This window comes from Emydura macquarii, unplaced genomic scaffold (assembly GCF_026122565.2).
Source record: "Emydura macquarii macquarii isolate MOO-44397 ecotype Brisbane River unplaced genomic scaffold, CSIRO-AGI_Emac_v2 contig_3345, whole genome shotgun sequence".
In the NCBI taxonomy this organism is placed as follows: domain Eukaryota; kingdom Metazoa; phylum Chordata; order Testudines; family Chelidae; genus Emydura; species Emydura macquarii.
The window spans coordinates 4081975-4109758 of NW_027133482.1; the positions used below are offsets into that span (position 1 = coordinate 4081975).

General features: G+C 42.5%; 1 protein-coding gene across 1 annotated transcript in view; it reads left to right on the plus strand.

Moving 5' to 3' along the window:
* SFXN5 (sideroflexin 5) overlaps positions 1 to 27784 on the plus strand; it is a 177903-nt gene that overhangs the window by 14986 nt on the left and 135133 nt on the right. The window contains exons 2-3 of the mRNA XM_067533482.1: positions 2320 to 2388; positions 15956 to 16033. Coding sequence (XP_067389583.1) covers positions 2320 to 2388; positions 15956 to 16033 — 147 coding nt within the window. The remainder of the gene's footprint in view (positions 1 to 2319; positions 2389 to 15955; positions 16034 to 27784) is intronic.

Consider the following 27784-nt stretch of genomic DNA (forward strand, 5'->3'; position numbering starts at 1 on the left):
ATTTAACAAGCGCGGTGTTCCTTAGATACAAGTGCTTCTCAGTGACACCCGCTGCAGAGTGCAAGTGTCTAGGAATGAGTGTTCAAAGTCCATTTCACTCTGTAATCTGTGCCCTCTGGAAAATTGCTTTTTTTTGTAGTGGTGATCAGCATTAGTGGAATTCCTCTGCACTGGAGGGAATCAGAAGAGTGGGAGAGGAAATTACAATATATGTAACTAACAAAGCTGTGCCGGGTCTTCACCATATTCGTTAGTTTGAATGTTGTATCCACATTCCTGAGATTTTTGTTTGTGTCTTTTTTTAGATTATAAACTGTTGGTGTAGCACCCAACACAACGGCCTGTAATCCTGATTGGGGCCTTTGAGTGCTACCATAATATAAATATTTACTACTAACAATTCATGGTCCAAGTGTGTGTGATAATTTAAAAATATAATTTACTCAATACTCAGTTAAAACTTGCCTGCAGTCATCTAAAATAGCAAGGTACCAAAATGGCAATTGTTTAGGAAAAACTTGTACATCCTGGCCTTCATTAGTCAAGTTTAGAGACCTGAAAAACTATTTCAATTCTTAGAGATACTGATCAGGCACTTAGAATTACCAAAATCACTACAGACTACTTCATACAGCAGTGTTTCTCAACCTTTTAAGAAGCAAGTACCCCTAACTTCTGAAAATTTTAATAAGTACCCAACACTCAATTTTCCACAGGATTTTATATTTACAGACTACTGTCAGCCATATGTTGGAAGAAGGGCTGAGTATATAAGGCCGTGATATGACAGATGTCAGATCTAGTGTGGGTAATGTTACCATCTTTACACTAGAGGTGCACAACTCAAGTATATACCTGGGCTAGAGGTGATGTTGGCCAAAGCTAGGAGGCTTTGAGCAGCATGCCAATGCTGGGGAATATAAAGCGCTGTGCCAAATTTTTTGCCATAGATTTGAGAGGAGGAAGGGGTGAGAGAGAGACAGGGAAGGAAGGTGAGAGAGAGAGAGACAGGAAAAGAGGGTAACTGGTAAAATCTGGGGCTGTGGTAGAGCAGTGAAATCGACATGTTTTCTGGGCACTGGGCTTTGAGCCAGGGAGGGGAGCTGCCACCTGGGCAAGTTGCAGGCAGCTGCCACCTGGCTCCCATCCCAGGAGGTGGGTGACTGCCACCCAATCCAAGCTGGGGCAGAGGAGGCTTCTGCGCCTGCTAGGACCCAGGGATGTGGGCAGGCGGCTGCTGCTCATCTTCAAGCTGGGGCGCAGGAGGCTGTCCCTCGGCTCGGAGCCAGGGCGCGGGTGGCTGCCATCCAGCTGTGAGCCCAGCTCACAAGATGCAGGAGGCTGCCACCAGGCTCCATCTGGGAACTGGGACCTGGCAGGAAGCAGGGGGCTGCCGCCCGCCTTCCCCAAAAGCCAGTGGCTGCTGCCTGCCTCCCAGCTGGGAGCTATGACTGGGTGGGAAGCGGGGGCTACCACCTGTCTTCCCCAGAAGCCGGGGCCTGCCACACGCCTCCAAGCTGGGACCGGGTGGGAAGCGGGCTGCTGCCGCCCGGCTTCCCCAGAAGTTGGCAGCTGCCGCCCACCTCCCCTTCACTCTGTTTTTCCTTGGGTACCCCTTGCCTGTGTTTTGCGTACCCCCAGGGGTATGCGTACCACAGCTTGAGAAACTATGTCATACGGCATAAGATCTTTGAGGCAAGGGCCATGTGTGTCTGTGTATTGTAAAGCACCCAGTACTATCAGGTTAAAACTCATTTTAGAAAAAACAATAACCCTTTAATTGTGTTTCTGATTCACCTGAGATTACTAACAACTAGAGAATTTAATTTACTGTACACCTGGCCAGCTTGGATGATGACAATGGGCACAACATTTCACTTCCAGGGTCTCCTGTAGTAGCACAACACTTCAGTATGTTAGGCCCTGATCTTGTAAAGGACTTGTAGGTGACCAGTGCTCCCACATTCGGGTCCTTGCAGGATTGGGAGCTCTGGCTGCTCTAGGGGGATGTTTAAGAAACATTTTTTCCTGCTTAAATTGTGGAAAAAATATTTCTATTCAGTTTTGGAAAGCAAACTGCATTTTGATGACAGGGTCCTTTAATCTGGCATCCATGTAATTGTTCAGAGCCTCAAAACCTAGGTTGGTTGGCCTCCTTGTCCACTATGGAGAGCTTATAAAGAAGAGACATCTTGTGAGCTTTTTAGTGAATAGCGTTCCTAGTTACTACATAGTTCTCCAGAGGAAATAATAATAAAATGACTTTCTGCTTTACAAAGGAGCATCTTTTCTTACTCTGTCTTTCTTTCTGTCCTCCAGACTTCATTTTATGGCCGATTCAGGCACTTTTTGGACATCATTGACCCCCGCACTCTCTTTGTTACTGAGGTAAGTATTTACATTTTTTAATCTCTGAAAATACTGCTTATTCGATAGATTTGGTTTAAAAGAGAGATGATTAAATGCAAGAGTCCGCTAATATAACATTAGTACTGTTTTGAGGTTCCAGTTCTGTCAAGTACAAATAGGGTGACCAGACATCGCAATATTATTGGGACCATCCTGATATTAGTGGCTTTGTCTTATATAGGCAACTATACTCCCCATTCCTCCCCCCCCCCCCCTCCCCCCCAGCAAATGTGAAAAATAGGGTGTTTTTTTTTTTAACTGGTTGCCCTAGGTGCAACACACGCTCAGGTCTTTTTGACTTCAGTGAGAGTTGAAAGTGCTTTCCACCATTCAAGATCAGGCTGTCATTGCACAAAACCGAGGAAATTCAGAACCAATTTCCCCTGCCCTTTCAATTAAAGTAGAAGAGCTCATAATAAACATCCCTAAGACCTCCCAGAGATTCGCCAGCAAAAAGGGAAGACCAGACTTGATGTTCTTCTTCAAGTGCTTGCTCATGTCCATTCTGATTTAGGTGTGTGTGTGTGCGCCACATGCACCAGTGCCGGAAATTTTTCCCCTAGTGGTATCCATAGGGCCACCTCTAGTGCCCTCTGCAGCGGAGTGTGTATGCACTTGTGTATATTGTGTATATATAGCAGTAGCAGGCCCCTTGCATGCTGTCCTGCTGGATCTTAAGATAGAGGAGGTTAAAGAATCTGTGGATGAACTCTTTGGCATCCTGGCATCCGCAGCCCCTTCCAGGGTGGCTCTCCCAGTGCATGAAGGGATGGTGAAGCTGGCGAAGGCTTTGTGGCAGACCCTGGAATCTCTGCCCCCCAAATCCAAGCGGGCAGAGAAAAAGTACGATGTGCCCGCTAAGGGCTTCGAATACCTATACACACACCCATCTCTGGACTCGCTGGTGATTGTGGTAGCCAAAGAACGCAACAGGAAGGGGCAAATGAGCTCCACACCAAAGAACAAAGAGGCAAAGAAGATGGATTTATGTAGTTGGAAGATTTATTCGATAGCGAGCCTGCAGCTAAGGGTGTCTAACCATCAGGCGTTGCTGGGGCAATATCATTTTAACATCAGGCAATCGCTGGAAAGGTTTACTGATTCCCTCCCCCCGTCCTCCAAACAAGAGTTCAAGGCCATCCTGGAAGAGGGTAAGACTGTGGCCAGAACCTCCTTGCAGATGGCTTCAGGCGGCAGCACGGGCAATGGCCTCCACGGTATCAATGAGAAGAGTTTCATGGCTCCAGTCATCTGGTGTCTCAGCGGAAGTCCAGCAGTCCATCCAGGATCTTCCGTTTGATGGCACTGCTCTGTTTGCAGACCAGACCGACTCCAAGCTACATAGATTAAAGGACTCTAGGGACAGACTGCGCTTGTTGGGCCTTTATACCCCATCCTTGTCTGTATTCCAGCCTATTATGAACAAGCCAGAGTCGCGCCTCCAGCATCCCTGTCAGCCCATTCCACAAGGGCCTACGCATCTTCAGCAGCTTTCCTGGCGCATGTGTCTATTCAAGATATTTGTAGGGCTGCTACATGGTCGTCCATACATACCGTCACATCCCACTATGCCATCTCGCAGCAAGCTTGGGATGATGCGGGATTCGGCAGAGCAGTACTGCAATCCTCACGGCCATGAGCTCCTGCCCACCTCCATAGACACAGCTGATAAGTCACCTAAATCAGAATGGACATGAGCAAGCACTCGAAAAAGAAAGAATGGTTACTTACCTCGTAACTGTTGCTCTTCAAGATGTGTTGCCCATGTCCATTCCACCACCCACCCTTCATCCCCTCTATCCGAGTTACGGCAAGAAGGAACTGGGGGGGGGAGGGGATAGTAGCACTATATATACGAGCGCATACACGTGCCGCTGCAGAGGGAGCTAGAGCCGGTCCTATGAATATTACTAGGGGTAAAATTTCTGTCACCAGTGCATGTGGCGCGCACACACCCCTAAATCAGAATGGGCATGAGCAACCCATTTCGAAGAACAACAGTTACGAGGTAAGTAACCATTCTTTCCTTGTATTTGTAAGTGAAAAAACTCCCCAAATCCAAACAAACTAACAAAAAAACTTTTCCAAGCCTTTACACATCTGAGGAACAGTAAAGGGCACAAGTCCAAATTAAAAAAAAATACGTTAGAGGTCACTTTTAGGATTGTTGTGAAAACCTAAATGTGTATTTGTGTTCTGAGAAGTGACTGTACAAATGGCAGTATGAAGTTTCTTGTTGATCATCTCTGTGTCTTCAGGTGAAATTTTTTTAGTTTTCAGGTAAAACCTTTTTCTATTTTTTAACTGACAGTCCCACAAACTCAGTCAGGATCTTAAAGTCAGCCTGGGTCTTTTCTGGCTTGTGCATTGTCTCCTGAAATATTCTGCAGTTGGAGTTTAGTTAGCAATTCTGCTGACGCTGCATGAGCCAGAATAGAAATAGCTCATTCCCCACGATACAGCAGTGTTGGCCTTGTGATGTCACCAGAGTCATAAAATGTAGTAAGACGGTATTTTGCCATTACAGTTAGAAGCTATAACTCTGAATAGGCACAGGGAGCACATCTTTTCAGTAAGAAATTAGCATTTTTACATAGTGACTTTCCTGATTATAACAGCACTCTAATTTACCCAATATATTTGCATTTAATTTTGCATTGAGATTGACATGAACTTTTTTGCATTTAATATGTCATAGAATAATTGACAGTAAAGATTATTTTCCCCAAAAGATACATTTCAGTTGGTGGACCTTAAACAATGCTGCATGCTTCTGTCTAGGGGATGACACAATAGAAAATTCACACTTTTTTTTCTGGCAAATGCAGCTGTGGATGTAAATTTAATTTCCAGTGCATTATGCAGAGCACTTACAGCTGAACTGTCCATTAATGTCAGTGTCTGGATCCAGTTCTCTGCATGCCACACTGAAACATGTCCAGCAGGGTTTAGATGTCTGTCTTCTCTCCATAATCAATCAGTTGCATTAAAAAATATAAGGCTAAGATGTATTGTATAGTTCACCTGAGTTCTCTTTGGATTCCTGTCCAAGAGAACCTCAGGGAATAAAACTGCTATTCTCATGCCATGAAATTGAAGTTTATAGCTTCACTTATAAAAACACAAGTTTGGATGAAATATGGAATCAATTTTCAAAAGGCTGTGTCCTTGACATGGAACACAGTCTGAAGAAATAACCTACTAGCAAGAGAGATTTCCAGTCACAGGAAGATGCCTGTGAGCCATCAAACTGGCAAGATAAATCGGGATGAAAGAGATGCTTTTACTTGTAAATTGAGTGGCTTTCACTAACTCTTGGATTGGTATTTAAAGAGAACATGAGCATGCATGTGGAAATAGAATTACTACAAATTAAGGCCTGATTTTATTATTTAACGTTGAATTCACTGTTAATAAATGCAAAGTAATGCACACTGGAGGGGCAAAAATTCCACAGTGCATTACTGTGTATTCTTTGCAACATTCAAATTGGGGAAAGACTTGATTGAACTAAACAGAATGACACAAATGTGAATCCAGTTTTGATAAGATCAGAACTGGGACCAAGAGGTGCAGCAAAAAAAGTTTTATTTTTTCAACTGTACAGAGAAATTTTGTAGCTTAATTTCCTTTGTTATCAACCTTATGCAGAAGTTCTTGGTAGGAACTCTTTTCTTTGTTAATGGCGGTGTGAGAAAATTAAGACTCTCAGTAGGAGCCCACCCTGTCCTCCCCATCATGAAGGTCTCCTCCTACCTCCTCAGCATTAGAAATGGGTTTAAACCCTGAAGCACCAAAACTTTCTTTTAAAGCATTACCTATTACAACTCTGGGTAGTCTTGTTCTCCATAGAAATATCCAATCCTTCTTTGAATTGGTCTAAGTTCTTGGCCTCAGTGACATCCTGTACCGGTGAGTTCCACCAGGTAAATACCCTCTGTCTAATAAAATACTTTATTTTTTCATTTTTGACTTTATTGTCTTTCATTTTTATTGAATGTTCCTTTGTTCTTGGGTCATGAGACAGCGAAAGCAGAACTGTGCGACCTTCTCAAGACCATTATTTTGTATATTTTATTGAGTCTTCTCTTATTCTTCTCTTTTCTAAGATAAACCATCCCAAACTATTTTTAAAAGCTTTCTCTTTATTTGAGAGCTTTTTCATGCCTTTAATCATTCTCATCACCTAATTCTGAAGCCCTTCTAATTCTGCAATGTCTTTTTTGGAGATAGAGTGACAATACTGCACATAGTATGAGACTGCATCACTGATTTATTTAATAGCATTTTTTGACAGCAGCTGTGCATTGAGCAGAGGTCTTCATTAATCTGTACACAGTGATGCCTAGATCCTTTTCAGGGCTGATACAATTAATTTAGAATCCTGGAAGGTGTGTGAGGAGTTCAAATTTTTCCTTCCAGAGTGCATACTTTGCATGTATCAAGATTGAATTTCATCTGCGATCTTGTTGCGCAGTCACCCGGCTTGGTGAAGTCCCTTTGAAGTTTCTTAGTCTTCTCTGTCCTTCACTAACGTAGCAGTTTTGTGTCAACTGCAAATGTTTTCACCTGGCTACTCTTCCCTTTTTCCAAATTGTTAATAAATATGTTAAATGGCACTGGACCTGATATGGAACCTTCAGACAGGGCCCAAGCATAATTTTTTCAGGCCCAGTACAAACTTGTAACATGGGCCCCCTCCCACACACACCCTGCAATCCCTTATCCCATACATACAATCTCATGAGCCATGAAACATTTTTTCCTCATAGTAATGGGGGTTGCAGCCTGGGCCGGGCCCCGCAAGGCCTCTGGGCCCTGGTAAAGTGTACCCTTCCCCATGTGGGGGCCCTGCCTTGTGGCCCGCTGTTAACCTTCTTTTATGATGCAAATTAACCATTCAGTCCTTCTCTTTGCTTTCTGCCTTTTAGCCAGCTTTGCTCCATGATACTTGACCTGCGATATCCCAGCCCATGATCACTTAACTTCTTTAGTAAACTCTTATGAGATTTGACTCTTGTCAAAGGCCTTTAGGAAATTTAAATAAATTAAATTACGTTATTGACACCTTCAAAGAATTCTAATAAATTAGTAAGACATTATTTCCCTCTACAGATACCATGCTAGTTAGACCCTATCATATCATAATCTCCCAGGGTAATAGCTGGTTCCCAGAAAGGGAAATTGCCCTTATCATCTCTCTCATTTTTTGGATAGAATAATACTGACGCTCCCCTGAGTCCTCTGCAGCACATCACGGAGAAAAGTTAACCTTTTCTCTTGACTAATCTCTTTCTAAGTAAAAATGATATTAATATCTAGGATCATGTAAAGAACCCCTAAGCAAATACAATCTGCTTTTTGTCTACCCAGTCGCTGCACTATTGGTATCTGACTCACTGCTCTGAAATACTTAGTGTGTAAATATAAAAACCCATTCTGTTCTTTTTTATACTCTAAATGGGGAATAAAATCCAGAAATGGCTGGAAGAGTAAAAGATGAAACAGGGCCATATGTAGAAAGCCCTTTCCTGCTGACAGATGGCTACATCTTTCAGGCCTAGGGTTCTTCTCAAGGAACAAATGGATTGTTGTTTGTCTTGGAGGAGCCCAGTATCAGAAGAAAGAAATGGACAAATGAGCTTTCTAATGAGAATGCTAAGATTATTATTAATTCCCCGATGTTTTCAGATGGATATTTTTCACGTCCTTTTCTAAACTGTTTTGTATTGCTAGGTAGTTGCAGCATTCTATCCAGAGGTGGCTGTATTTTAATGTTCAGCAAAGTGGTTCCTCTGCATGGGAAAGCCAAATGGAATTGCATCAGGGATGAGTTTGACCCATAGTTTTATATAGTCCATTTGTAAAGTTTATGAAGAGCTTTGGGCTTTGTTAGAATGAAAGGTGTCATGAAGATGATGATTATTGCAGCTTTGACATTTACGCATTACAAAATTATGAGACTAAGTCTGATTCTGATGATGTAGGTTCTTAATATTTATTGAGTCCTTGCATCTTTGAGGGGCTCAAATATTAACTCATCTTCACTGTGAGGTAGGTAGTCACTATCACATTATGATTATAATTACAATTTAAAGTAAGTAAACTGTGGTGAAAAGCGAGCACACGTGCCTTGCACAAGCAAACCAGTGGCATAGCTGGGATTAGAACTCAAGATTTCCGCTCTTCATGCCTCCGTTCAGTCCACTAGGCCACACTGCCCTTCAGTTTCAGCATTTAATATAGTGGGCTGTCTAAAATCTATTTATTTTACATACTTTTAATGCATCTATCACATTGAGATCTAGGCTTCTGCCCATAGCTAACATTGCACATAAGCCTTACAGACAAGGGAATTCTTATGTGCTAATTCATGTGATTACTGACTTTCTGACAAACTAATTTTTCCAGCAACAAATTTCAAACTTTCCTAATAAGCAGAAAACATTGCACTGCTGAGGTCAGGCCCAACTAGTCTTGTAGTTGAGACTACGTGAAACCTCTTGGTGGGCGACATGCCTATTTTCTGAAAAGTGTGAGATTAAAATGATTGGAATAATGCTTTAAATTGCTGTGTAATTAAGCCCCATCAGAGGAAGCAATGGGGATCAGCAGATATTTTTATAAGGCTAACTTATTCCATGTGACATTAACCTAGACAGACTGTTAACACACTGCAGGAGAGGCCCTTCATTTAAGAAAGCATATAATAAAGCAAAAGTTAAATAAGAATTAAGAGTCAAGTTGCATTCAGAAGGTCTGTGTTTGATCTGTCTTCCCTTATGCTCTGTCTGAACAAAGAAGCTCTGTCTCTCCCTACATCAGTATTAAGAGCTGAACCCTGCATGATTCTGAGCACCGTTAGCCCCATACGTAGGTCCAAAGTGGGATCACGATCACATGTTTGAATGACACCTTCTTACTCAGCAGAACGATACCTCCTTACTGCTGTCTGTGTTTATTCAGTGTCACGTCTGGTTTTATTCTGACATAAAGCTTCTTGTGCCCTGTTATCTCTCATTGGAGATTTAATACAATAGAGTCAGCTGGATTCTTGTCTACCCTCAATTTAGGACTGATCCTCCCCAAACTAACATCACCTCCTCAAGACTGATCTCAGTGAAGATCCAGCACCTACTGCCCATCCGAAGAAGCAATATTTTAAAAGTTATTCAGGTCCTTAAAAGTTGCTTCTACGACAAGGCTCAATCCAAGTTGACAAACCAGACAAAGTAAATTTGCATATGTGCAGCTGGACTGGGGCTGTATTGCAAGCCAATGTCTGCAGGCCACCAAATAAGTGGATAGCTCCAGGTGCTATGCTGTGGCTATTAAACCTGAGCAGCCATCATGTGCTGTGAGTTAAGAGTCCTGCTCTCCACAGCTTTCTGAGAAAGTGTGCTATACACATTGGTTGCTTTCTGCCTCCATTCTGCAGGGGCTTCTTCTGGAAGTTTTTCTTGAGAGCACAGGTTCTGGTTTAAGAGCTGATATTTCAAAGTTGTTTAAAATCCACATGCATACTCAGATTTTACTTTAGAAGTGCTGTTAAGGAAATAGCTTTAATTGAATAGAGAAGATGAAAGACTCCAGTAAGCAGCAGCAGGCACAGCAAACATCAAATGATATTTCCTCCCACAAACTAAGATAGAAAAATTAAACCATACACAATAAACATTTAAAATGATCATCTAACACAACAGACAGAATTTTTGCAGGTCTTTTTCACCTTTCGTAAAGTGGAAATCCTTGTGCAACCTTAACTGTAGTGGCATTACCCCAGGATGATAATGCTGTGCCACCTTCTAGTCAGAGATACTATGAGTGGCACAAGTTGTGTTATTGGACTGATGTGAACCGCAACTCTGTATTTCCTGGTGTTTGGAGGTTTAAAGTACAGGTGCACTTAGTGTTCTGGAAGTGCATGAGGCATTGCTGGTTAATCTTAACTCTATATTAGCAAAGTTTATTAAAACATTCTGAACAGTTCTAAACCAAGTGCTTTTCATATTCTTATTATGATTTTGTTTCTTATATGACACTCATAAATTCTGTTTAAGCCTTTTGTAATCTTTCGCACCCCTCAGCAGTTTTGTTCAGAGGCTTTTTCCTTTCATGAAGCCTTATTTATTTATTTATTTTTTGCTTCCTGAGCCCAAAGGAGACATTTATGGCGACTACAAGCTTAAAAGCAAAAATTGGGCTTTTTTGTTTCTGTTTGTTGCTGTACTAAACAAGATGAGATCTAGCCAGCGTTGTTATAGTAACTACTAAGATTTCCTCAAAGAAGAGGGAAAAAATAGAACACGGACCCATTCATTTATTTACTTTAGCTTTTCATTCAAAGTTATGCTCTTCTGTGAAGACAATTTGCAAGGCACCCAGTGTAGGTAATTTCAGTGGAAAACCTCATACTAATAATGAGCATGAATGGTTCTCCAGTATATTGAGCTGGCAATCCTGGTTTATTGTGGAGCTTTGTAGGGAAAATTGGTTCTTTTCCCTGTATCCTTAGTTACTATTCATTCAGTTGTCTTTGACTTTTCACCTCTGGATTCTGGATTGCCATATTAGATTCTCCTATTCTTTAATTTCATTTTAATATTCCCTTCCTTTACGACTATCATAATTTTGTTGTCTGGGGTGAGGGTGAATTGGAAAAAAACTCATGGATTTTGTCATGGCAAAAAATGAAAAAATAATAATTTTATCCTCAGTTGCTCTGCCCCCCCTCCAATCCCCAAAGTGACTGCATGTGTTTTCATATACATTAAGTAACCTTTTATCGTTAAGAAAAGAAAAAAAATCACTCATTCAGGTAGGATAAACCCATGGTACATACAGGATTTTGATAAAATTCTTATAGTTGGTCTTGTTTTGATAGAGCTTGTTATAATTCCTAAATTATATGGTTTTATAACTTTCCTATCATTTCTAACCTCTTTATATAAAAGAAGGAATACTCTACAGAAGCACTATCTGTTGGTAGGATTAGGAAGATTGCCCTGCCTCATTTTTTCCTATTAGGAAGGTTATTTTGAGACCCATAAGGGGTTTTTTTATTTAACTTTTCTTTTTTATTTAAATGAAAGTGCAAAAAATTCTACACAATCCTTTTTTTATTTGTAAAAATTGTGGGATCTGTGACAGACATTGATTGACCACAGGACAAATGGGTAGCCTTACTCATAAGTATTTATGGTGCCCATCGTTGTAGTATCTAGACATTATTATGTATATTTTAAAAAGAAAATCAGTTACTGCTCGGAAGGGACCCAAACTCTCCTCCTTTCACTCGCACATTAAAGCTGCTTGGCTTTGAAAAGTTAAATCTCTGGCTGGTTAATTCCAGGAGGATTGTTTTAGTGTTTTTTTTTTTAAATACCTTATCTGTATTCCAGTTGTGCGTCTGCAGTTTTCCACAGCTTGGCTACTAAAGTAATTCATAATCTTAGGAGTAGGCTGTGGTGTTTCTCTCCAATACTTGTGTCCCTAACACATCGAGTCCCACCCAATGAATGGAGTGAACACACTGCTAGTTTAAGGTGACTTCAGATTTCTGGTGTGTATCTTAGCTGAGTCAGCAAACCAAACCAAGATCAAATGCAAGTTCAGAGTGATTCTGGAACCATCCAGAGAAGGTGGGTGGGTGGCAGGGAGATTTCAAATTAGGCTAGTGTTTTCTGAAAAGATACTTCAGGTTTACCAGGTAACATGTCTGATAAAACTTGCTTAAATAAATATATACTGATGACAAAACATTTGAGTGACAGTGCAGGACATGAAGGCTGCTCTGTATTAATTTACAAATGCTATGTATGCTCTTGATTGTCTGATTGCTTTAAGGGCTGTAATCTGTCTGACTACTGGAGCTGAGTCAAAAGGGGCTGTTAGGTAAAACAAAGACTAGAAATAAGATATCTCTAGGGCAAATGCTTCAAGGGCCATTGCAAGAACAATGTCTGGGCTAATAATTAGAAAGGGACTTCCTGCTGTGGTTCCAGCACATTTAAAAGGTTTACTTTGCCAGCGCTGGGGGGCCTAATATCAAAAGGCCACTAAATAGTTCAAGTCCAGCTCTGGAGAGAAAGCGAGGTCAGTTGTTGGGGGCTATTCAGGGAACAGGCTGAGACAGAGAGTCTCTGCCACAGGAGTCTGAAGAAGTTGGGGTAGCTGGCTAACGCTGCAGGCAGTGCAGGGAATGGTAAACTCTAGGTAGATATGCCCTGTGTTTAGGCTATTGTATTGTTTTAAAGTCCTTGTTCTCTTATGCTGTTTGGTGTTCCTACTGTTAAGAATAAATTATACTTTCTTTTGACAAGGCTGTATAGTCACAGCTCCTGAGAGGGCAAAACTGCAGGTACCTAACTGAAGTTGGACCTGCTGAGATAATCCTGGTGAGTACAGGAGTCTGCACCCCCTGTTCTGGTCGAAGAGTGGGAGAATCCAGTGATTCTGCCCCAAGAGAAGCAGCTCCTTACTTGTGTTGATGCATTCAGCCTTATCCAGAGAGGACAGCTGTGTAGCTAGCCTGGTAACTGTGACTGACCTCCGCTGCAGAGCTTAAAGAGAAGAACTGGCTCTAGTGTTCACATTTCCTTAAGGCTGTTTTAATGTTTCCTGAATTCTTTCTTTCTTCCTTCATGTCTCCTGAAATTCAGCCTCATTCGGTCTCTTTGCGAAGACTATTCACTTTTACACTTGTTGTTGAATAGCTGCTAATAAATATAAGCCAATGCAAAATGTAATACCAGGGCCAAAAATATGTGCATATGTATGGAATTAGGTTAGTGTATGCAAAAATGGGCATTAATCCTTCCACAACACATTTGCTCTACAGAATGCTGGGATTGCCACGTTTTCATTACTGCTTTTATGTACCGAACACTTGAAAGGCACTAGTCATTCATTTATTGCCCGTTTCAGGTTGGCCTAACTGCTGGCATTTCCAAGAAAACAACCAATTATTCTTTGATGTTTGCAATAAAAAGAAGACTAATAGTCTGCCAGCAATTAGCCCAGCCTACAGAAAGAACAAGTTTGGCTGTAATGATACTTGCTTAATTTTTGGAAGGACAAGCTCATTAATGATTGTGCGGATCTGTGATACAATGGTAAGAGCCATAAGTACTTCGATGGATTATAATCAGATTTCATCATGTTAAAAAAAATCTATATTTATAAAGCATCCCTATCTTGAAGTAACAGTTGTAACAGCTAGTGCAGGAATGTTAAACTAAATAAGCCGGATAGTAACATTTAAAAATGTTAAGGTTCCTTGCAGGTTTGGCAAGACACTGGATAAGCAGTGGCCCCCTTCAAAGCAAACCTTTACAGTCTCACTCGTTCTTCTGCAGTTTGGTCTAATTGAATGGAGATTACTTTTCCCCCTTTTTATTACAAACATCAAAAGAATTGACCTGCAAGTCTCAGTCTAGTGTTTAACTGCAATATCATCCTTCCCCTTTAAACATGGTTATATATTCTGGACAGGACCCAAGCGTTTTTTCAGGCTTAGTACAAACTTGTAGCATAGGCCTCCTCCCACACACATATCACAATCCCTCAGCCCACACATACAATCTCATGAGCCATGAACATGTTTTTCCTCATGGTAATGGGGGTTGCAGCCAGGGTCGGGTCCCCCAGGGCCTCCGGGCCCCATTAAAGTGTACCCTTTTTCCCCCCATGTGGGGCCCTGATTCTGGAAACAAATGGGACTTTTTGATTCAGCAATACATGAATGTCCACCTGTGATGATTTGAATGCATGAGCTATTTAAAAACTGCCTTTTACTGCAACATACAGAAAATAAGCAACTTCCTCGTGTGTATAGTGGGTGGGATTTTCAAAAAGTCCCAACTCTCGCCTAATTCTGATCTCATTAACTTCAGTGATCAAACTCCCATTAATTTCAGTGGGAACGGAATGATGCCAACACTGGTTCTGAAAATCCCACCCAAATATGTATGTAGTGGTCATCATTAAAATACCAACATTTGCAGATAGTTACCATATGCTGTTATCTGAGATACCATAGATAAATCCGTTTTGAAGTATATGAAAATATTATGGTATCTCAGATACATGGGGATTGATTCTGATCTCCTTTATGTTGATGTGGTGCATTGACTTCATTGGATTTATCCTGCTTTGCACTGATGTAACTGAGATCGGAATCAAACATGCTGTCTAATATCTGTTAGTAGATGTTGACTTTTTAGGGGTGACCACTGTGTGTTTTCTCTTTCTCTAATATTACAGATGAAGTATATTGGCTAGTGCCTCTTACTGCACTTCCTGAAGGCTTGAATTTACTTGGTCTTTAGACTCATTTCATATTTTTCAGTCCTGTAGTCCTTAAATGTAGGCAAAACTCCTTTTGATTTCAGTGGTTGTTTTGGTGGTGTCTAGAATTCAGGGTTTGGTGCAAGGTGTGAATTGATTTCCCCGTAAATGCACTGTCCATTGCACCTAAGTAGGTCCTTTTGTCTTCAAAAACATATTTCCCTAGCTGCATTATGAATCCAGCCTCCTTCATGAGATAGTAAATCAGATTCATCACACTAAGGGTATGTCTCCACTAGAAAGGTAAGTCAACCTTTATAGTCCTCATCAGGAATGCGTCCACTGACCTGAGAGGGGCAGTGTGGAAAGCTGAGAGCTCAGTCTCTCAGCTCCACTGGCAACTCCCTGCCGGAAGCTCGGCTACCTCACAGGTCCCTGGGCTTCCTGTGGTTTACTCTCCCTTCCCCCACTCCCTGTCCTGCACCAGAAGTGGCGGGGAAGCCACCTGGGGCTTCTCATTCCCAGAGATTGGGGTCCAGCTGCCCCAGCTTCTTGGCCCTTTCCCCCATTCCCTGCTGGGAGCCAAGCAGCCTTGTCAGTTTCATGACCGTGAAATTGACAAGGCTGCCGGGCTCCCAGCTAGGAGTAGCAGGGGGGAAGCTGACTGGGCTTCTCACCCTGGCTCCCAGCAGGGAGGGTGGTCCAGCCAACAGCCAATGCAAGTAACGCAGTGTCTACACAAACACTGTGTTGCCCTAATTACACTGACATAAGCCTTACGCCTCTCGTAGAGATGGAGTTACTATGTAGGTGTAGTAAGGCACTCATGTCAGCCAGAGGAAGGCTGTAGTGTAGACACTGACATAATTAGGTCAACATAAGCTGTCTTATGTCAACCTAACTGTGTAGAGTAAACCAGCCGTAAGGAAGAAGATTTCAGTTGAACAGATTTTCTGATACTGTTTATGGGAGCATTGTTTGTTCTTTTGTCTATCCCACATAATTATTATGTATTAGATACTTGTACAAACAAAGAGGAAGACACAGACCCTGCCCTAAGGAGTTGATGATATAAATCAAATACAGGTACATGTGTTAAAATATATATGTATATATATCCTATCCCAAGGCCGGCATAAAGAAGTGTGTTTTAAGACTTGCACATGTTACGGTAACCTAGATTCACAGCCTTAGGTCTTATGCGTTCAGTGCAGAACAAATATTGCTGATCATGCTTTATTGTTTCATGTATTTGCAGAGTCGCCTTAAAGAAGCTGTGCAGTTGCTGGAGGATTATAAACATGGGACTTTACCCCCTGGAGTCACCAACAAGGAGGTAACACATACCAGTTGTTGTTTACTGGGTTCCCAGTCCTGCATGGGCAACTACTTTACTGAAGAAAAAAAAAAGTCATGTATGTCTTTGTAGGCACTCACCGGTTTGGTACTTTCCTGGGTTTGTACTATCATGATCACTTGTGGTAATCATCTGTTTTTAGTAAGTGTTACATTTTTTTAAAATAAGTCCTTAGTCATCAGCTGTACTGTCATTGTCACAGTGGTGGTATCTAATCTGACATTAGTTGTAATGCCAGTATATGCTACTTCTGGAAGGAACTGGATGTCTTACACTAGTTATTATTTTAGGCAAAGGGCATCATAACTTCATGTGTGGCATGTTAATACTAATAATTTAATAGAAATGTAGGGCTAGAAGGGACCATGAGAGGTCATCTGGTCCTCCCCCCACACTGAAGCAGGACCAAGTAAACCTAGACCTTAGATTTTTTTTTTTTTCCCTGCAGCATTTTAAAAAGTATTGATGAGCAAAAGTCCACAAGAGGTGGTTTAACCTATAAACATGTTAAATAAAAATTATTAAAAATAAGCATAACATTTGAGTTTAAACAATTGTGCAGATTAAGATTAACATTCACCACCATTACCGCATTACCTTCCAGCTCTCATAGCATGTATGTTTTCCTAGTTCTAGATCTTTAAAAATATATTGCTTTCTTCACTAAGGTGAAGTCTTTCACCAGGCAGGTCACTATATTCACATACTGACAGCCAGAGTTGTCTGTAAACCCTCCTTCTCTCAAGGGTCACATTAATTGCTGATATAGTCTCATTGAAATAAATGTAGTTACACTGTATAACTCCTCCACATATCTTGTCCCGGTTTGAGATCTCACTGGGGGTTAGGTATGAGACAGGTGTCTGGACATCTAGACTGAGGCAGCAGTACGTGTGGTTTTCTTCTTTGACAGGGTTACTGGCGTAGTGGATGAGGGAAGCAGTAGAGGTGATATCTGGATTTTAGTAAAATTTTTGACACAGTCCCACATGACATTCTCATAAGTAAACTAGGGATATGTGGTCTAGATGAAATTGTAGATGGGGAGTGCAAAACTGATTGAAAGACTGTACTCCAAGAGTAGTTATCAATAGCTTGCTGTCAGACTGGAGGGTGTATCTAGTGGGGTCCCTCAGGTGTCTCTCCTGGGCCTGATACTATTCAATATTTTCATTAATGACTTGGCTAATGGAGCAGAGAGTATGTTTATAACATTTGCAGATGACACAAAGCTACACTTGGAGAACAGGATTAGAATTCAAAACAACTTTGAGCAATTGGAGAATTGGTCTGAAGTCAACAAGATTAAATTCTATAAAGACAAATGCAAAATACTATAATTAAGAAGGAAAAATCAAACACACAGCTACAAAATGGGGAAGTAATAGGCAGTAATACTAATGAAAAGGGTCTGGGCTTATAATGGTTCATAAATGTAACATGAGTCAAAGATGTTATGCAGTTTCGAAAAAGGCTCATTTTGTTCTGCAGTACATTGACGGGGGTGTCATATGTAAGACTTGGGAAGTAATTGTCCTGGTGAGGACTCAGCTGGAGTACTGTGTCCAGTTCTGGGTGCCTTGCTTCAGGAAAGATATGGACAATTTGGAGAGAGCCCAGAGGAGAGCAGCAAAAATAAAAGGTATGGAAAACTGGACATATGAGGAAAGATTTAAATCTGGGCGTGTTTAGTCTAGAGAACAGAAAACTAAGGGAAACCTGGTAAGTCTTCAAATATGTTAAGGGGTGTTGTAAAGCGGATGGTAATCAATTGTTTTCCATGTCCGATAGAGATAGGACAAGTAATGGGTTTAATCTGCATCAAAGAAGTTTTAGGTTAGATATTAGGAATAACTTTCTAACTATAAGGATAGCTAAGTACTGGAACAGGCTTCCAAAGGAGGTTGTAGAATCCCCACCACTGGACATTTTTAAGAACAGGCTGGACAAACACCTCTCAGAAATGTTCTATGTTTGTTTGGTCCTACCTCAGCACAGGGGGCTAGACTAAAAGACCTCTCGATGTCGTTCCAGCTCTAGATTACTATGGTTCTGTGATTGTATGCCCAGAGGCAGAAACTTCAGCACCTAGGGAACTTTTAGGTGCCATGTGAGTTTAGGTACTGACAGGGTTAGGTGGCAGCTGAGCTGGGGTTTTGTGGATCACTGTACTGCCCAAGTCCCTTTGGGGATTTGGGCCTGAAGCCTAAATCTGGGCCTGAATTAGTGGGAGTTAGGATCTGGCCCTTAGTCTGTCTGTGTCTCAGTTCCCCATTTGTAACATGAGGATAATAGCGCTGCTCTACCTCACAGGGATGTTGTGGGGATAAATATTTTCTTTAAAAGAGATTGAATGAAAAGCTGAGTTTGGAAGAAATGACTGGGGAAATAACTGGGTAGCATAGAATCACATAATATAAATGATCCCCCCCCCCCACCCCGCTTTACAAGTGTGCTGTAATAAATAGGTTAGTGTGGTTGAGCCACTCAGATTTTTTGACCTCACCATTTTAGGTCTGCACGATGACAGACCTAGACTATATACGGAGTACATACAAAGCTGCATAAACCCATTACTCCTTTGTTCTCTCTGGTGTGTATCCTTCCCCTCATGGCAGTACAAATGTGATGTTAATTTTACCAAGCGTGTCAGAAGAATTCAGGTGTCAAATGTACATTTGGGTGGAGGGAGGCAAGGGGAGGCTGAAAATGTATTTGAATGAAAAAATCGACACGGTGGTGTACAGATAACTTCTTTGTAGTAGACCTCTATGTAACAGGCTGGCAACTCCACCCTGTTAACAGGTGCTGATTGTTCTGGGGAATGTGAAGTGGTGACTTCTGGTGACTCGGAGACATGCGGCTTTTTACCCACCTGGGCATAAGGGAGCTAGACAGGACTCTAGAGAGAGGGGATCTAGAGCACAGGATGGGCACTGGGGCAAAGGTGTGAGCTGAACTTGTTACTGTATTTGATTGTTAATAAACCAAACCATGGGGAGAGGTGAGTTTGGACTCCGCAGTGTAGACTGGCAACAGGTTAGGAAAGCTTCATGTTAATATGTAGTGCTCAATCCTCTGTAAAGGGGAGAAACAGAAGAGATCCTGAGGCAGGTGATGGCATGGCAGACCCTGGTTAGGAGGAGAGGCAGAAACCATTCCAGAAGCAACTATAACAGCCCTGGGACACCACTTAGGCTGCCAGTGGGTATCAGATTTTCTCCATCCAAGATAGGACTGGATGATAAACCTGGAGTTCACCTCTTTGAGTGGGTTGCTACTGCTGCTCAGCGGATGAAGAAATCCTGGACGGTCTATTTAGCTTTAACAAGAAAGGCATAAGCTGCATATCAGACCCAGGTGAGGATGCTACCACTGATTATGAGGCTATCAAAGATTATATCCTGGACTAGCTGAGGATCTCTGAGGAGAAGATAGCAGCAATAGGTCCAGTGCAGGGGGAAGCCTTTTCCCCAGGGATGTGGCCAGCTTGCCAATAAAAGGATTTCAGCTGGTCTTTGAGCCTACAATGGCTACCACCACCACAGTGGAGCCTCCTGCTCTGCCAGAGCTCCTTGCCACACCCCGTTATACTCTTGGCCTTCACAGCATCCTCTGGCAAGGAGTTCCACTGATTGACTTTGCGTTGTGTGAAGAAATATTTCCCTGTGTTGGTTTTAAACCTGCTGCCTATTAATTTCATTTGGTGACCCATAGTTTCTGTGTTATGAGAAGGAGTAAATAACACTTCCTTTTTTACTTTCGGGAACTCTTCCTGAAGTTCCATATAGTCAATAAGTGAGTATACAGTCTGGAGACATGTACAGTCATGCATCTTAGGGGTTTGTATCAAAAGCCTGGGTCCTGTGATACTGAAGAAAGAAATAGTCAAGTACATCTTCATTGTCTAGAAGTTTCAGTTACCAAAGTACTGTTGCAAGTTTACCATAGAGCTGTAATAGTGATCTTAATTAAACATAAGAACATAAGAATGGCTATACTGGGTCATACCAATGGTCCATCTAGCTCTGTATCCAGTCTTCCAACAGAGGCCAGTGCCAGATGCTTCAGAGTAAGCAAACAGAACAGGGCAATTTATTGTGTGATCCATCCCCTGTCGTCTAGCCCCAGCATCTGGCATTCAGACATTTAGAGACACCCAGAGCACGAGGTTGCATCTCTGACCATCTTAGCTAATAGCCATTGGTGGGTCGACCCTCCATGGACTGATCTAATTCTTTTGTGAACCCAGTTATACTTTTGGCCTTCACAACATTAAAATGGGCTTTGTATGAAAGATGTGGAGAGAAGTGCTATGTATACGCAGTGTTTACAGAATTATAGCTCTGTGTGTGTGTGAGCATGCACCTGTGGGTAGCATTGTTTGCAGCAAATGGCACAGGATGCCTGAAGGAGCTACTAGACTTCAGAGACAGAGCTCAGATAATTCTTTTATTGCATACTGACATCCTACAAGATAAACTCATACTTCTGTGAAACCCTTATCAGCTGTTTGAATAGCCCAGCAAAAAACAATCAGGTCCTAGTTCAGAGAATATCTTGTCTTGAATGAGCCGTTAAAGTAACCTCCCACTTGACTTTTTCTAGTGAGTGTTCAGCTTTGTGCTACACTAACCCTGCCAGTATCCATAACTGCCCTCTTTCCATTCAGTGAACATTGCCAAAGATTTCCTGGCTGTAGCCAAAGACATAATAACTATGCTTAGTTCGTTTTCATTGGTCCGTGAAACAATTGCAGTTACATGAAAAATGAAAGCGTGAAAGACAATCAGAAACTCGGTAACATCAAATATTTTCTCAATACTTTTATCATTTCCTTGGCAGGACTTTTAAAGAGAGATGTCTGCTCCTACAGAGACTCAACGTTCTGGAATGGAACCGTCTTGGACTGTTCCATCCAGAGCTGACTTTATTTAGCCTCAACTTCACTCTGCCTCTGCTTGCCATGACCCTCCTTTCGAGGCAGATGCTGGAGTAAACATTCTTCATCCCCAGTTACCCTCTGGGGAAAGGTTCCCAGCCTTGCAGCACAGCCTTTGTTGGGTTATTTTAGAAAGCTCAGCTGCTGTTCAATAGTATGAAACCAGGGTAATCTTAATCTGGAAATCCGATAGAGAATGCAAGGAAATTGCACAAAATCAGGCCTCTTCCAGGCTAAGCATGTAGCCAAAGCTGATCAAGGCACAAAATAATAAAATACTCAATTTAAAAAAAAAAAGTAGAGGGATCTATGTAAAAAATATTACAGCTGCAAAGCGAAGTACTCAAAATGCTGGGAAATGCCACAGTTACAGCCCATGCCCAGCCCTCGCTCTGCCTCCGGGGCATGTAAATTGGGATAGACTCTTTGTTACATTATTCTTCCAACCAGTTTGTTCTATTGCTCTTGTCTGCATGAGCATGAGATGAGCATGTGCTCCTGCCAATCCCCATAGACTGCTCTTTCCTAACCACGCTCTTCCACTAACCCCTCTTCGCTCTCTTGACACTTCTCTTTTGTGTTGTCATCCCTTCCTGCCACTGGTTTCCTTCCCCGCTCCTCAAATGCACCCACCATCTCCACCTTCCCCTTGCTTCTCCCTTTTTGTGCTCCCCTTTGCCAGTTCCTCACCCCCCTCTCACCACCACAAATCCAAATTCCACCTCCACTTCCTTCTCTGTGCGATATCTGACCCAGCCTCCAGCCCCACAAATTCCATTCCCTGCACCACCTCTAGCCCCCTCCTTTTCAAGCCCTCTCTCCATCCTCCTCTTCTCTTGCTCCCCCAGAATACCCACTGGTTGCACACACTACATCTCAAAGATCACCATCATCCATGGCTTTTTCATCTCCTTCTCCCTCTACGTCCTGGCACTTACGGGGACTTTGGATCCCCTCTCCCGACACTGCCCCTGCAGCCACACTCTGACTGTGACCTCTTCTCTCACATGCTCCACCTCCAGTAGTCCGCAAAGACATGAAGTGGGGTGAAGAGCTTCTCTTATGCTACTTTCAGCCCTTATCGATCCTCCTTCCTTTTCAAACAACACTCCTCCTGTCTCTTATCTCCATCCCCCCTCCATGGAGCCACCATCTATTGCCCCAACTGCTCACCATCCACCTTCCTCTCTGACTCCTTTGCTCTCCCTTTTTCCTCTCAGCCAACTTCATCCTCGGTGTCTTCAACTTCATGTTCCTTGTTAGCTGCCCTCTTACTCCTCCTAGCTTCTTTGTTTGATTTGGAACCCTAGATCTGCTCTTCTGCTCACCAAAATGGCCTCTCATTTAAGATTGCAACCTGTTTCTAGGGGCTCCCTAGGGGAAATGGACACACTCAAACAGATGAAAAATGCATCTCCCCTGCTAGTCGCTGCTAGACTATTGATAACCACTCATTGGGAAAAGAAAAATAGCCAAAAATTAGAGGAATGGTTCCAAAACATATGGGAGATTGTTGTTATGGAAAAATTAAATGCATCAATTAGGTACCCAGCAAAATAGGCAGAGGACAGATAGATACTTACATATTTAGTTACTGTTTATTCAATACTGAAAGAACTTAGATGCTGCCAAAAAACCCTAACACACCTGTCTAATTATTTTGAATATTAACATTTGAGAGGCAGGCAAAGTTTGAGAAATATTAGTAGTCAGTAATTTCACTGTGTAATAAAATCCCCTAGAAACAGCACGTCCCGAATGGTGTAAAAAGGCTCACTCTGTGATATGATGATACTCTGTTAAACAGGGAGATTTGATGATTATATTACTGCATAATGTTTCTCCAGACAAAAAGATCAGCTTAATGTTGTAATGATTAACACTTTAGATATTTACATAGCAATGATTTGTAAACCTGTGAAAACTTCTTAAATAATTACATTGAAAAAAATGTATATTTGTCTTCTGGGGGAAAAAATCTAGTGGGTGGTTTGGGGTTTGTTCTGATATGGGGTGTTTTTTGGAACGCCCGTAGCACTCTGAAGTAGATATATGAACATAACATATTTGAAAACATTTTGATCCAAGAGGCATCAGTGTCTAATTTCAGTTTGGGAATGAAAACTGTATTCTGAAAAGTTAAAAGGGAAGCAATGAGAGCATCAGTCTTCCTGTCATGTCCCTTAGTCCTGTTAGGAACTAACAACAGAGAGTTGTAGACCTGTCTAGTAGCTCAGAGAGGCAGTGGTGTGGTCCTTGCTGATGGGAGAGTAACATTTGTCCCATCATTTTCTGTACAGAGATACCTTTGTGTTACTGAGAGCCCTAGCAGATTTCTTTGTCCCACCTGAGTGCTCTTTGTCATCTTTCCTCCAGCTCCTGGTTTAAACACTCCCATTGAGTTTACAAAATCTTTTTCATTTACATTCATTACAAGCCGCTGCTCAGTGAAAGAGTGGTAACATGTAAAGTGCCCAATCCTGTGAGTCCTTTGTCTCCAGAATCCAACTGGCTTCTTGGAGGGCTGCTGGCAGGATCGGGCTTTTAGCATGAAGCTCTGGTGATATTTGAAAGGAGACAGATGAAAATGACACACACACGTGCACTCAGAGCCAATTTGCAGCAGAAGGTATAGACCGTAACATGTCCAATTCTAAACAGGGCAGCGATTCCCAGACTGCCTCCTGTGGTGAGCCTCCATTGGAACAAAAGCATTTTCATTTGAAGGAGTACTTCTCTGAAGAAGAATAGCAGTGTCAAAAGTATTGGTGGACTGAATAAAACTGCATACGCCTTAAAAGTGGCATTTTCTGTAGCCCATGAGTATCGGTGCATAGACACAGCCTCAAACCGAGAAGCTTCACCAACGTTAGACATTATTATGTGGCTTTTATCTTTTCTTCCCAGGCTTCTTTGCATCATTTGTCTAATTTGTAGAACTGCATCTGTGTCCTCTATTTGCAAGAGTCCCTTTTCCAACCTGTCCAACCGACCAGCACAGATTGGAAGAACAGATTGATGCTGGCATGTCAGCAGTGGTAAAAGTTGAAAGAAACAGTACTTGATGGCTACCAGCTACACAGGAGACTTTTAAAGAATCTTTGTTTTACAACATAGCTGCCTTACTATTTTTATTATTGTGCTCAATGCTGCACAAAAATGCAATGCAGGAAAAACAGGTGCCTGTCCCAAAAAACTTACCAATATTTACTGGACATGGACAATACCACTCAGGCACAGTAATACGCAGGGTGAAGATCTGCTATTGAAGAACTACATTAAGGAATCAGTGCTGTGAATGCTTTTTCACAAATTAATTTCAAGAACTGCAACATTCCTTTGACCCATCTCCCCAGGATGCTAGACTTTATCATATTGAAATGGCTCCCGTCTTCATCTTCCTGTGCTAAACCTATCGAATTGTAACAACAAGCAGTAGAATCACTTCCCCCCTAAACAACGTACCTGGTATGTTCAGCAAAACACACCCATCCCATTGCACCTTTTGTGTTCTGGCGTCCCTTTCCTTTGCATAAATCTATATGGGAATAGCTGCATGCTCTGGCATTAGGCAAGAGGGTAAACTATTGCTATTTAATATTTGAATAACAACCCCATCCAGAGGTCCCAGGCAGGATCAGGGTTCTGGGCAGTGCCCAGCACAACAAACTCCTAGTTACAAACTAAATACCAAGATGGACAGAAAACAGACCAGAAAAGTATTTGCAGTAATTTTATATTCCTCCTGAACATCCTTCCCCTCACTCTTGCTCTCTGGGGCAGAGCCACCGTTTTTACCTGTGGTCTCACCACGAGGAAAGAACAAAGAACCACAGTGTTAGTGTAAGTTACAGTGCTGAATGACAGTTGTACATGACTCACTGTGCATCACACAAGGATCAGCAAGATAAAGGCCAAAATACACCTTAATTCTGAAAAGTTTTATACCAAGTTAATTGTATCAGTTTAGAAACTGATACAGTAAGTGGTGCAACCCCTTAGTGTGGATGCAGTTATACTAGCATAAAGGTGCTTATGTGCGTTAACTTATTTCCATACATTTGCATCCAGGCTAGGTATTGCACCAATTTAATTATATTGGTTTCTGAACTGAGATAATTAAACCACTATACAAAGAGGTGTGTAGATCTGCCCTAAGTGACTAGTTCAAGGTCACTCAGAATGTCTGTGATGAAGCAGGTCTCCAAAGTCCTAGGCTAGTGCCCTTAATATTATGCCATCTTTCTTCTCAAATTAAGCACGTACATAAATGTCTGGGGAAACAGAACCCTAGATTGAGAGCTCTTTGCTGCCATGAAAAAGATGGAAAAATTGTTCTTTCTTGCCACAGCGGGTAGCATAAGAGGCAAGGGGTTCAAACGACAGCATAGCAGATTTAGATTAAATCTCAGGGAAAACTTCCCGACTGTAAGAACAGTAGGACAATGGAACAGACTGCCTTGGGAAGTCATGGAAGCTCCTTCACTGAAGGTTTTAAAATATAGGCTGGATCAGTGGTTCCCAACCTTTTTGGCTCGAGGGCCACAGATATCATTTTTACAATCCTGAAGGGCCACCAGTCTCTGTCAGCAGCCTCCCTCCACCCCCAACTGCAGCCAGATGGAAGATCAGTGAGGAGATCTCCCATCCCCGTCTGCAACAGGGAGACTGCACGCGACCTTTAGCCTTGTGCACGCGACCTGGTGCCTAGGCAGTTGCTCCCTTCTGCAGCCAGGGAGACAAGAAATTTGTGCTCCCCTTCCTCTGGCTCCAGCAGGGACCGCAGCACCTATGGACCCAGGCACAGCACTTTGCTGTGCTCCTTGCTACAGCCAGGGGGTGGGGAGTGCTGATCTCCCATCCCTTTAGCTGCAACAAGGAGCCTGCACCAGTCTTGTAGCCCCACAGCAACGCGCTCGCTTGGGTCCTTAGACAGCGGCTCCCTTCTGCAGTGGGAAGGAGGCAGCGGGCCACTTTGAAAGACCCTGCGGGCCACTTTTCGCCCACGGACCACAGGTTGGGAACCACTGGGCTGGATAGTCATCTGTCTTGGATGGTTTAAATGCAACAAATCCTGCATCTCGGCAGGGAGTTAGACTAAATGACCCTTGCGGTCCCTTCTAATCCAGTGATTCTAAGTTCTCTGTTTTCTTCTATTTTTTTAAGGAAACTGAGCACATTGTGAGAGTTACAGCAATATAAATTGAAAAGAAATGTCTATGTATTTCTCCTACATCCATCCCTGCAGGGTCTTGACATTGAGATAGCAAAGAGACAGCCTTTCCCCCTCAGCTTTTGTTCTTTTAATTATTTTTCATTCCACCACCTTCAGGACATCTAACCAGAAAACTTCACCCCTTTAGCACAAGAGTGTCGCTGAAAGAAACTGAATGAGCCACAGCAAGAGAGAAATGTGAGCTTTTGAAATGCATCCTCCTGTGTTCCAAGGGAGAGAGACTCTTCCTCCATTCAGCCCCTTCCCGTGAGCATTGGCTGAGCATGCACTCAGCACGTCACTTGTAGCTTAGCACTCCTGAGCCTTTCCAGATGCAGTTTTGGCGACTTGTTGTTTTGAAACTGTTTCATTTCTTCTCCATTAGTCTCAGTGAAGTGAAAAGAGACTCACCAGTATAATGGGCATTATTTATTACTGTGCTCTTCCTTCAATCATGCTAGCAGCAGGAAGAGCCACTCCTGCTGTCCCAGACACAGCAGAGAACAATGAATCTATTGGAGGCTAAACAGCATCCCTTTTGGAGAATAATAACTTTTCTTAACACTGTTGATGAAGAGCGAAGAGGTCCATTTACAGTAAACTGTACTCTTCCCCCCTCTGTTCTTATCCCATTTCTTACCTACATTTTATCAGAATGCTGTATACTGGGTCTCCCATTGCTTCCCTTTCTTTTTGAGGGATATGTTCTAAAGGTCTGAGGACAGAACTGGGAGCGTCTCTCTCCTGCATTTAATCCCAGCTATGACACACTGGGATGTACTGTCTGTACTGGGTTGAGAACAGAAGATGGAAGCAATGCCTAAAAATAGTTCCACCAAAACAAGAGGGACACAGATCCCAGCCAGGAAAATTAGTTCCCAACAGCGTGGCCAGCCACTGTGGGATTGCACATGCACCCCACCCCTAATCCTGATGCTTCGTGTGTGAATCTTCCATCTAATGCAGAAGTGGCTCAGCTACCTATTGGGGTAGGGCACCTTCCCTCATCCAGAGCAGGTCTAGGTTCCTTGATGGGAGAGAGAGGCAAAGACAGGCTCTGCCATTTTTCAAACACATACACTTCTAGCTTCATCAAACTTAGGTAGGAAAGATAATACAGTCCCCAAATTGTATTATCATAGAAGATTAGGGTTGGAAGGGATGTCTGGAGGTCATCTAATCCAACTCCCTCCATCAAGCAGGACCAACCCCCACTAAATCATCCAGCCGGGGCTTTGTCAAGCCGGGACTTAAAAACCTTTAAGGATGGAGACTCCACTACCTCCCTAGGTAACCCATTCCAGTGCTTCACCACCCTCCTAGTGAAAAAGCTTTTCCTAATGTCCAACCTAGACCTGCCCCACTGCAACTTGAGACCATTGCTCCTAGTTCTGTCATCTACTACCCCTGAGAACAGCCTAGTCTATCCTCCCTGGATCCCCCTGTCAGGTAGTTAAAGGCTGCTATCAAATCCCCCCTCATTCTTCTCTTCTGCAGACTCAATAAGCCTAGTTAACCTCAGCTTCTCCTCATAAGTCTTGTGCTCCAGCCCCCTAATCATTTTTGTTGCCCT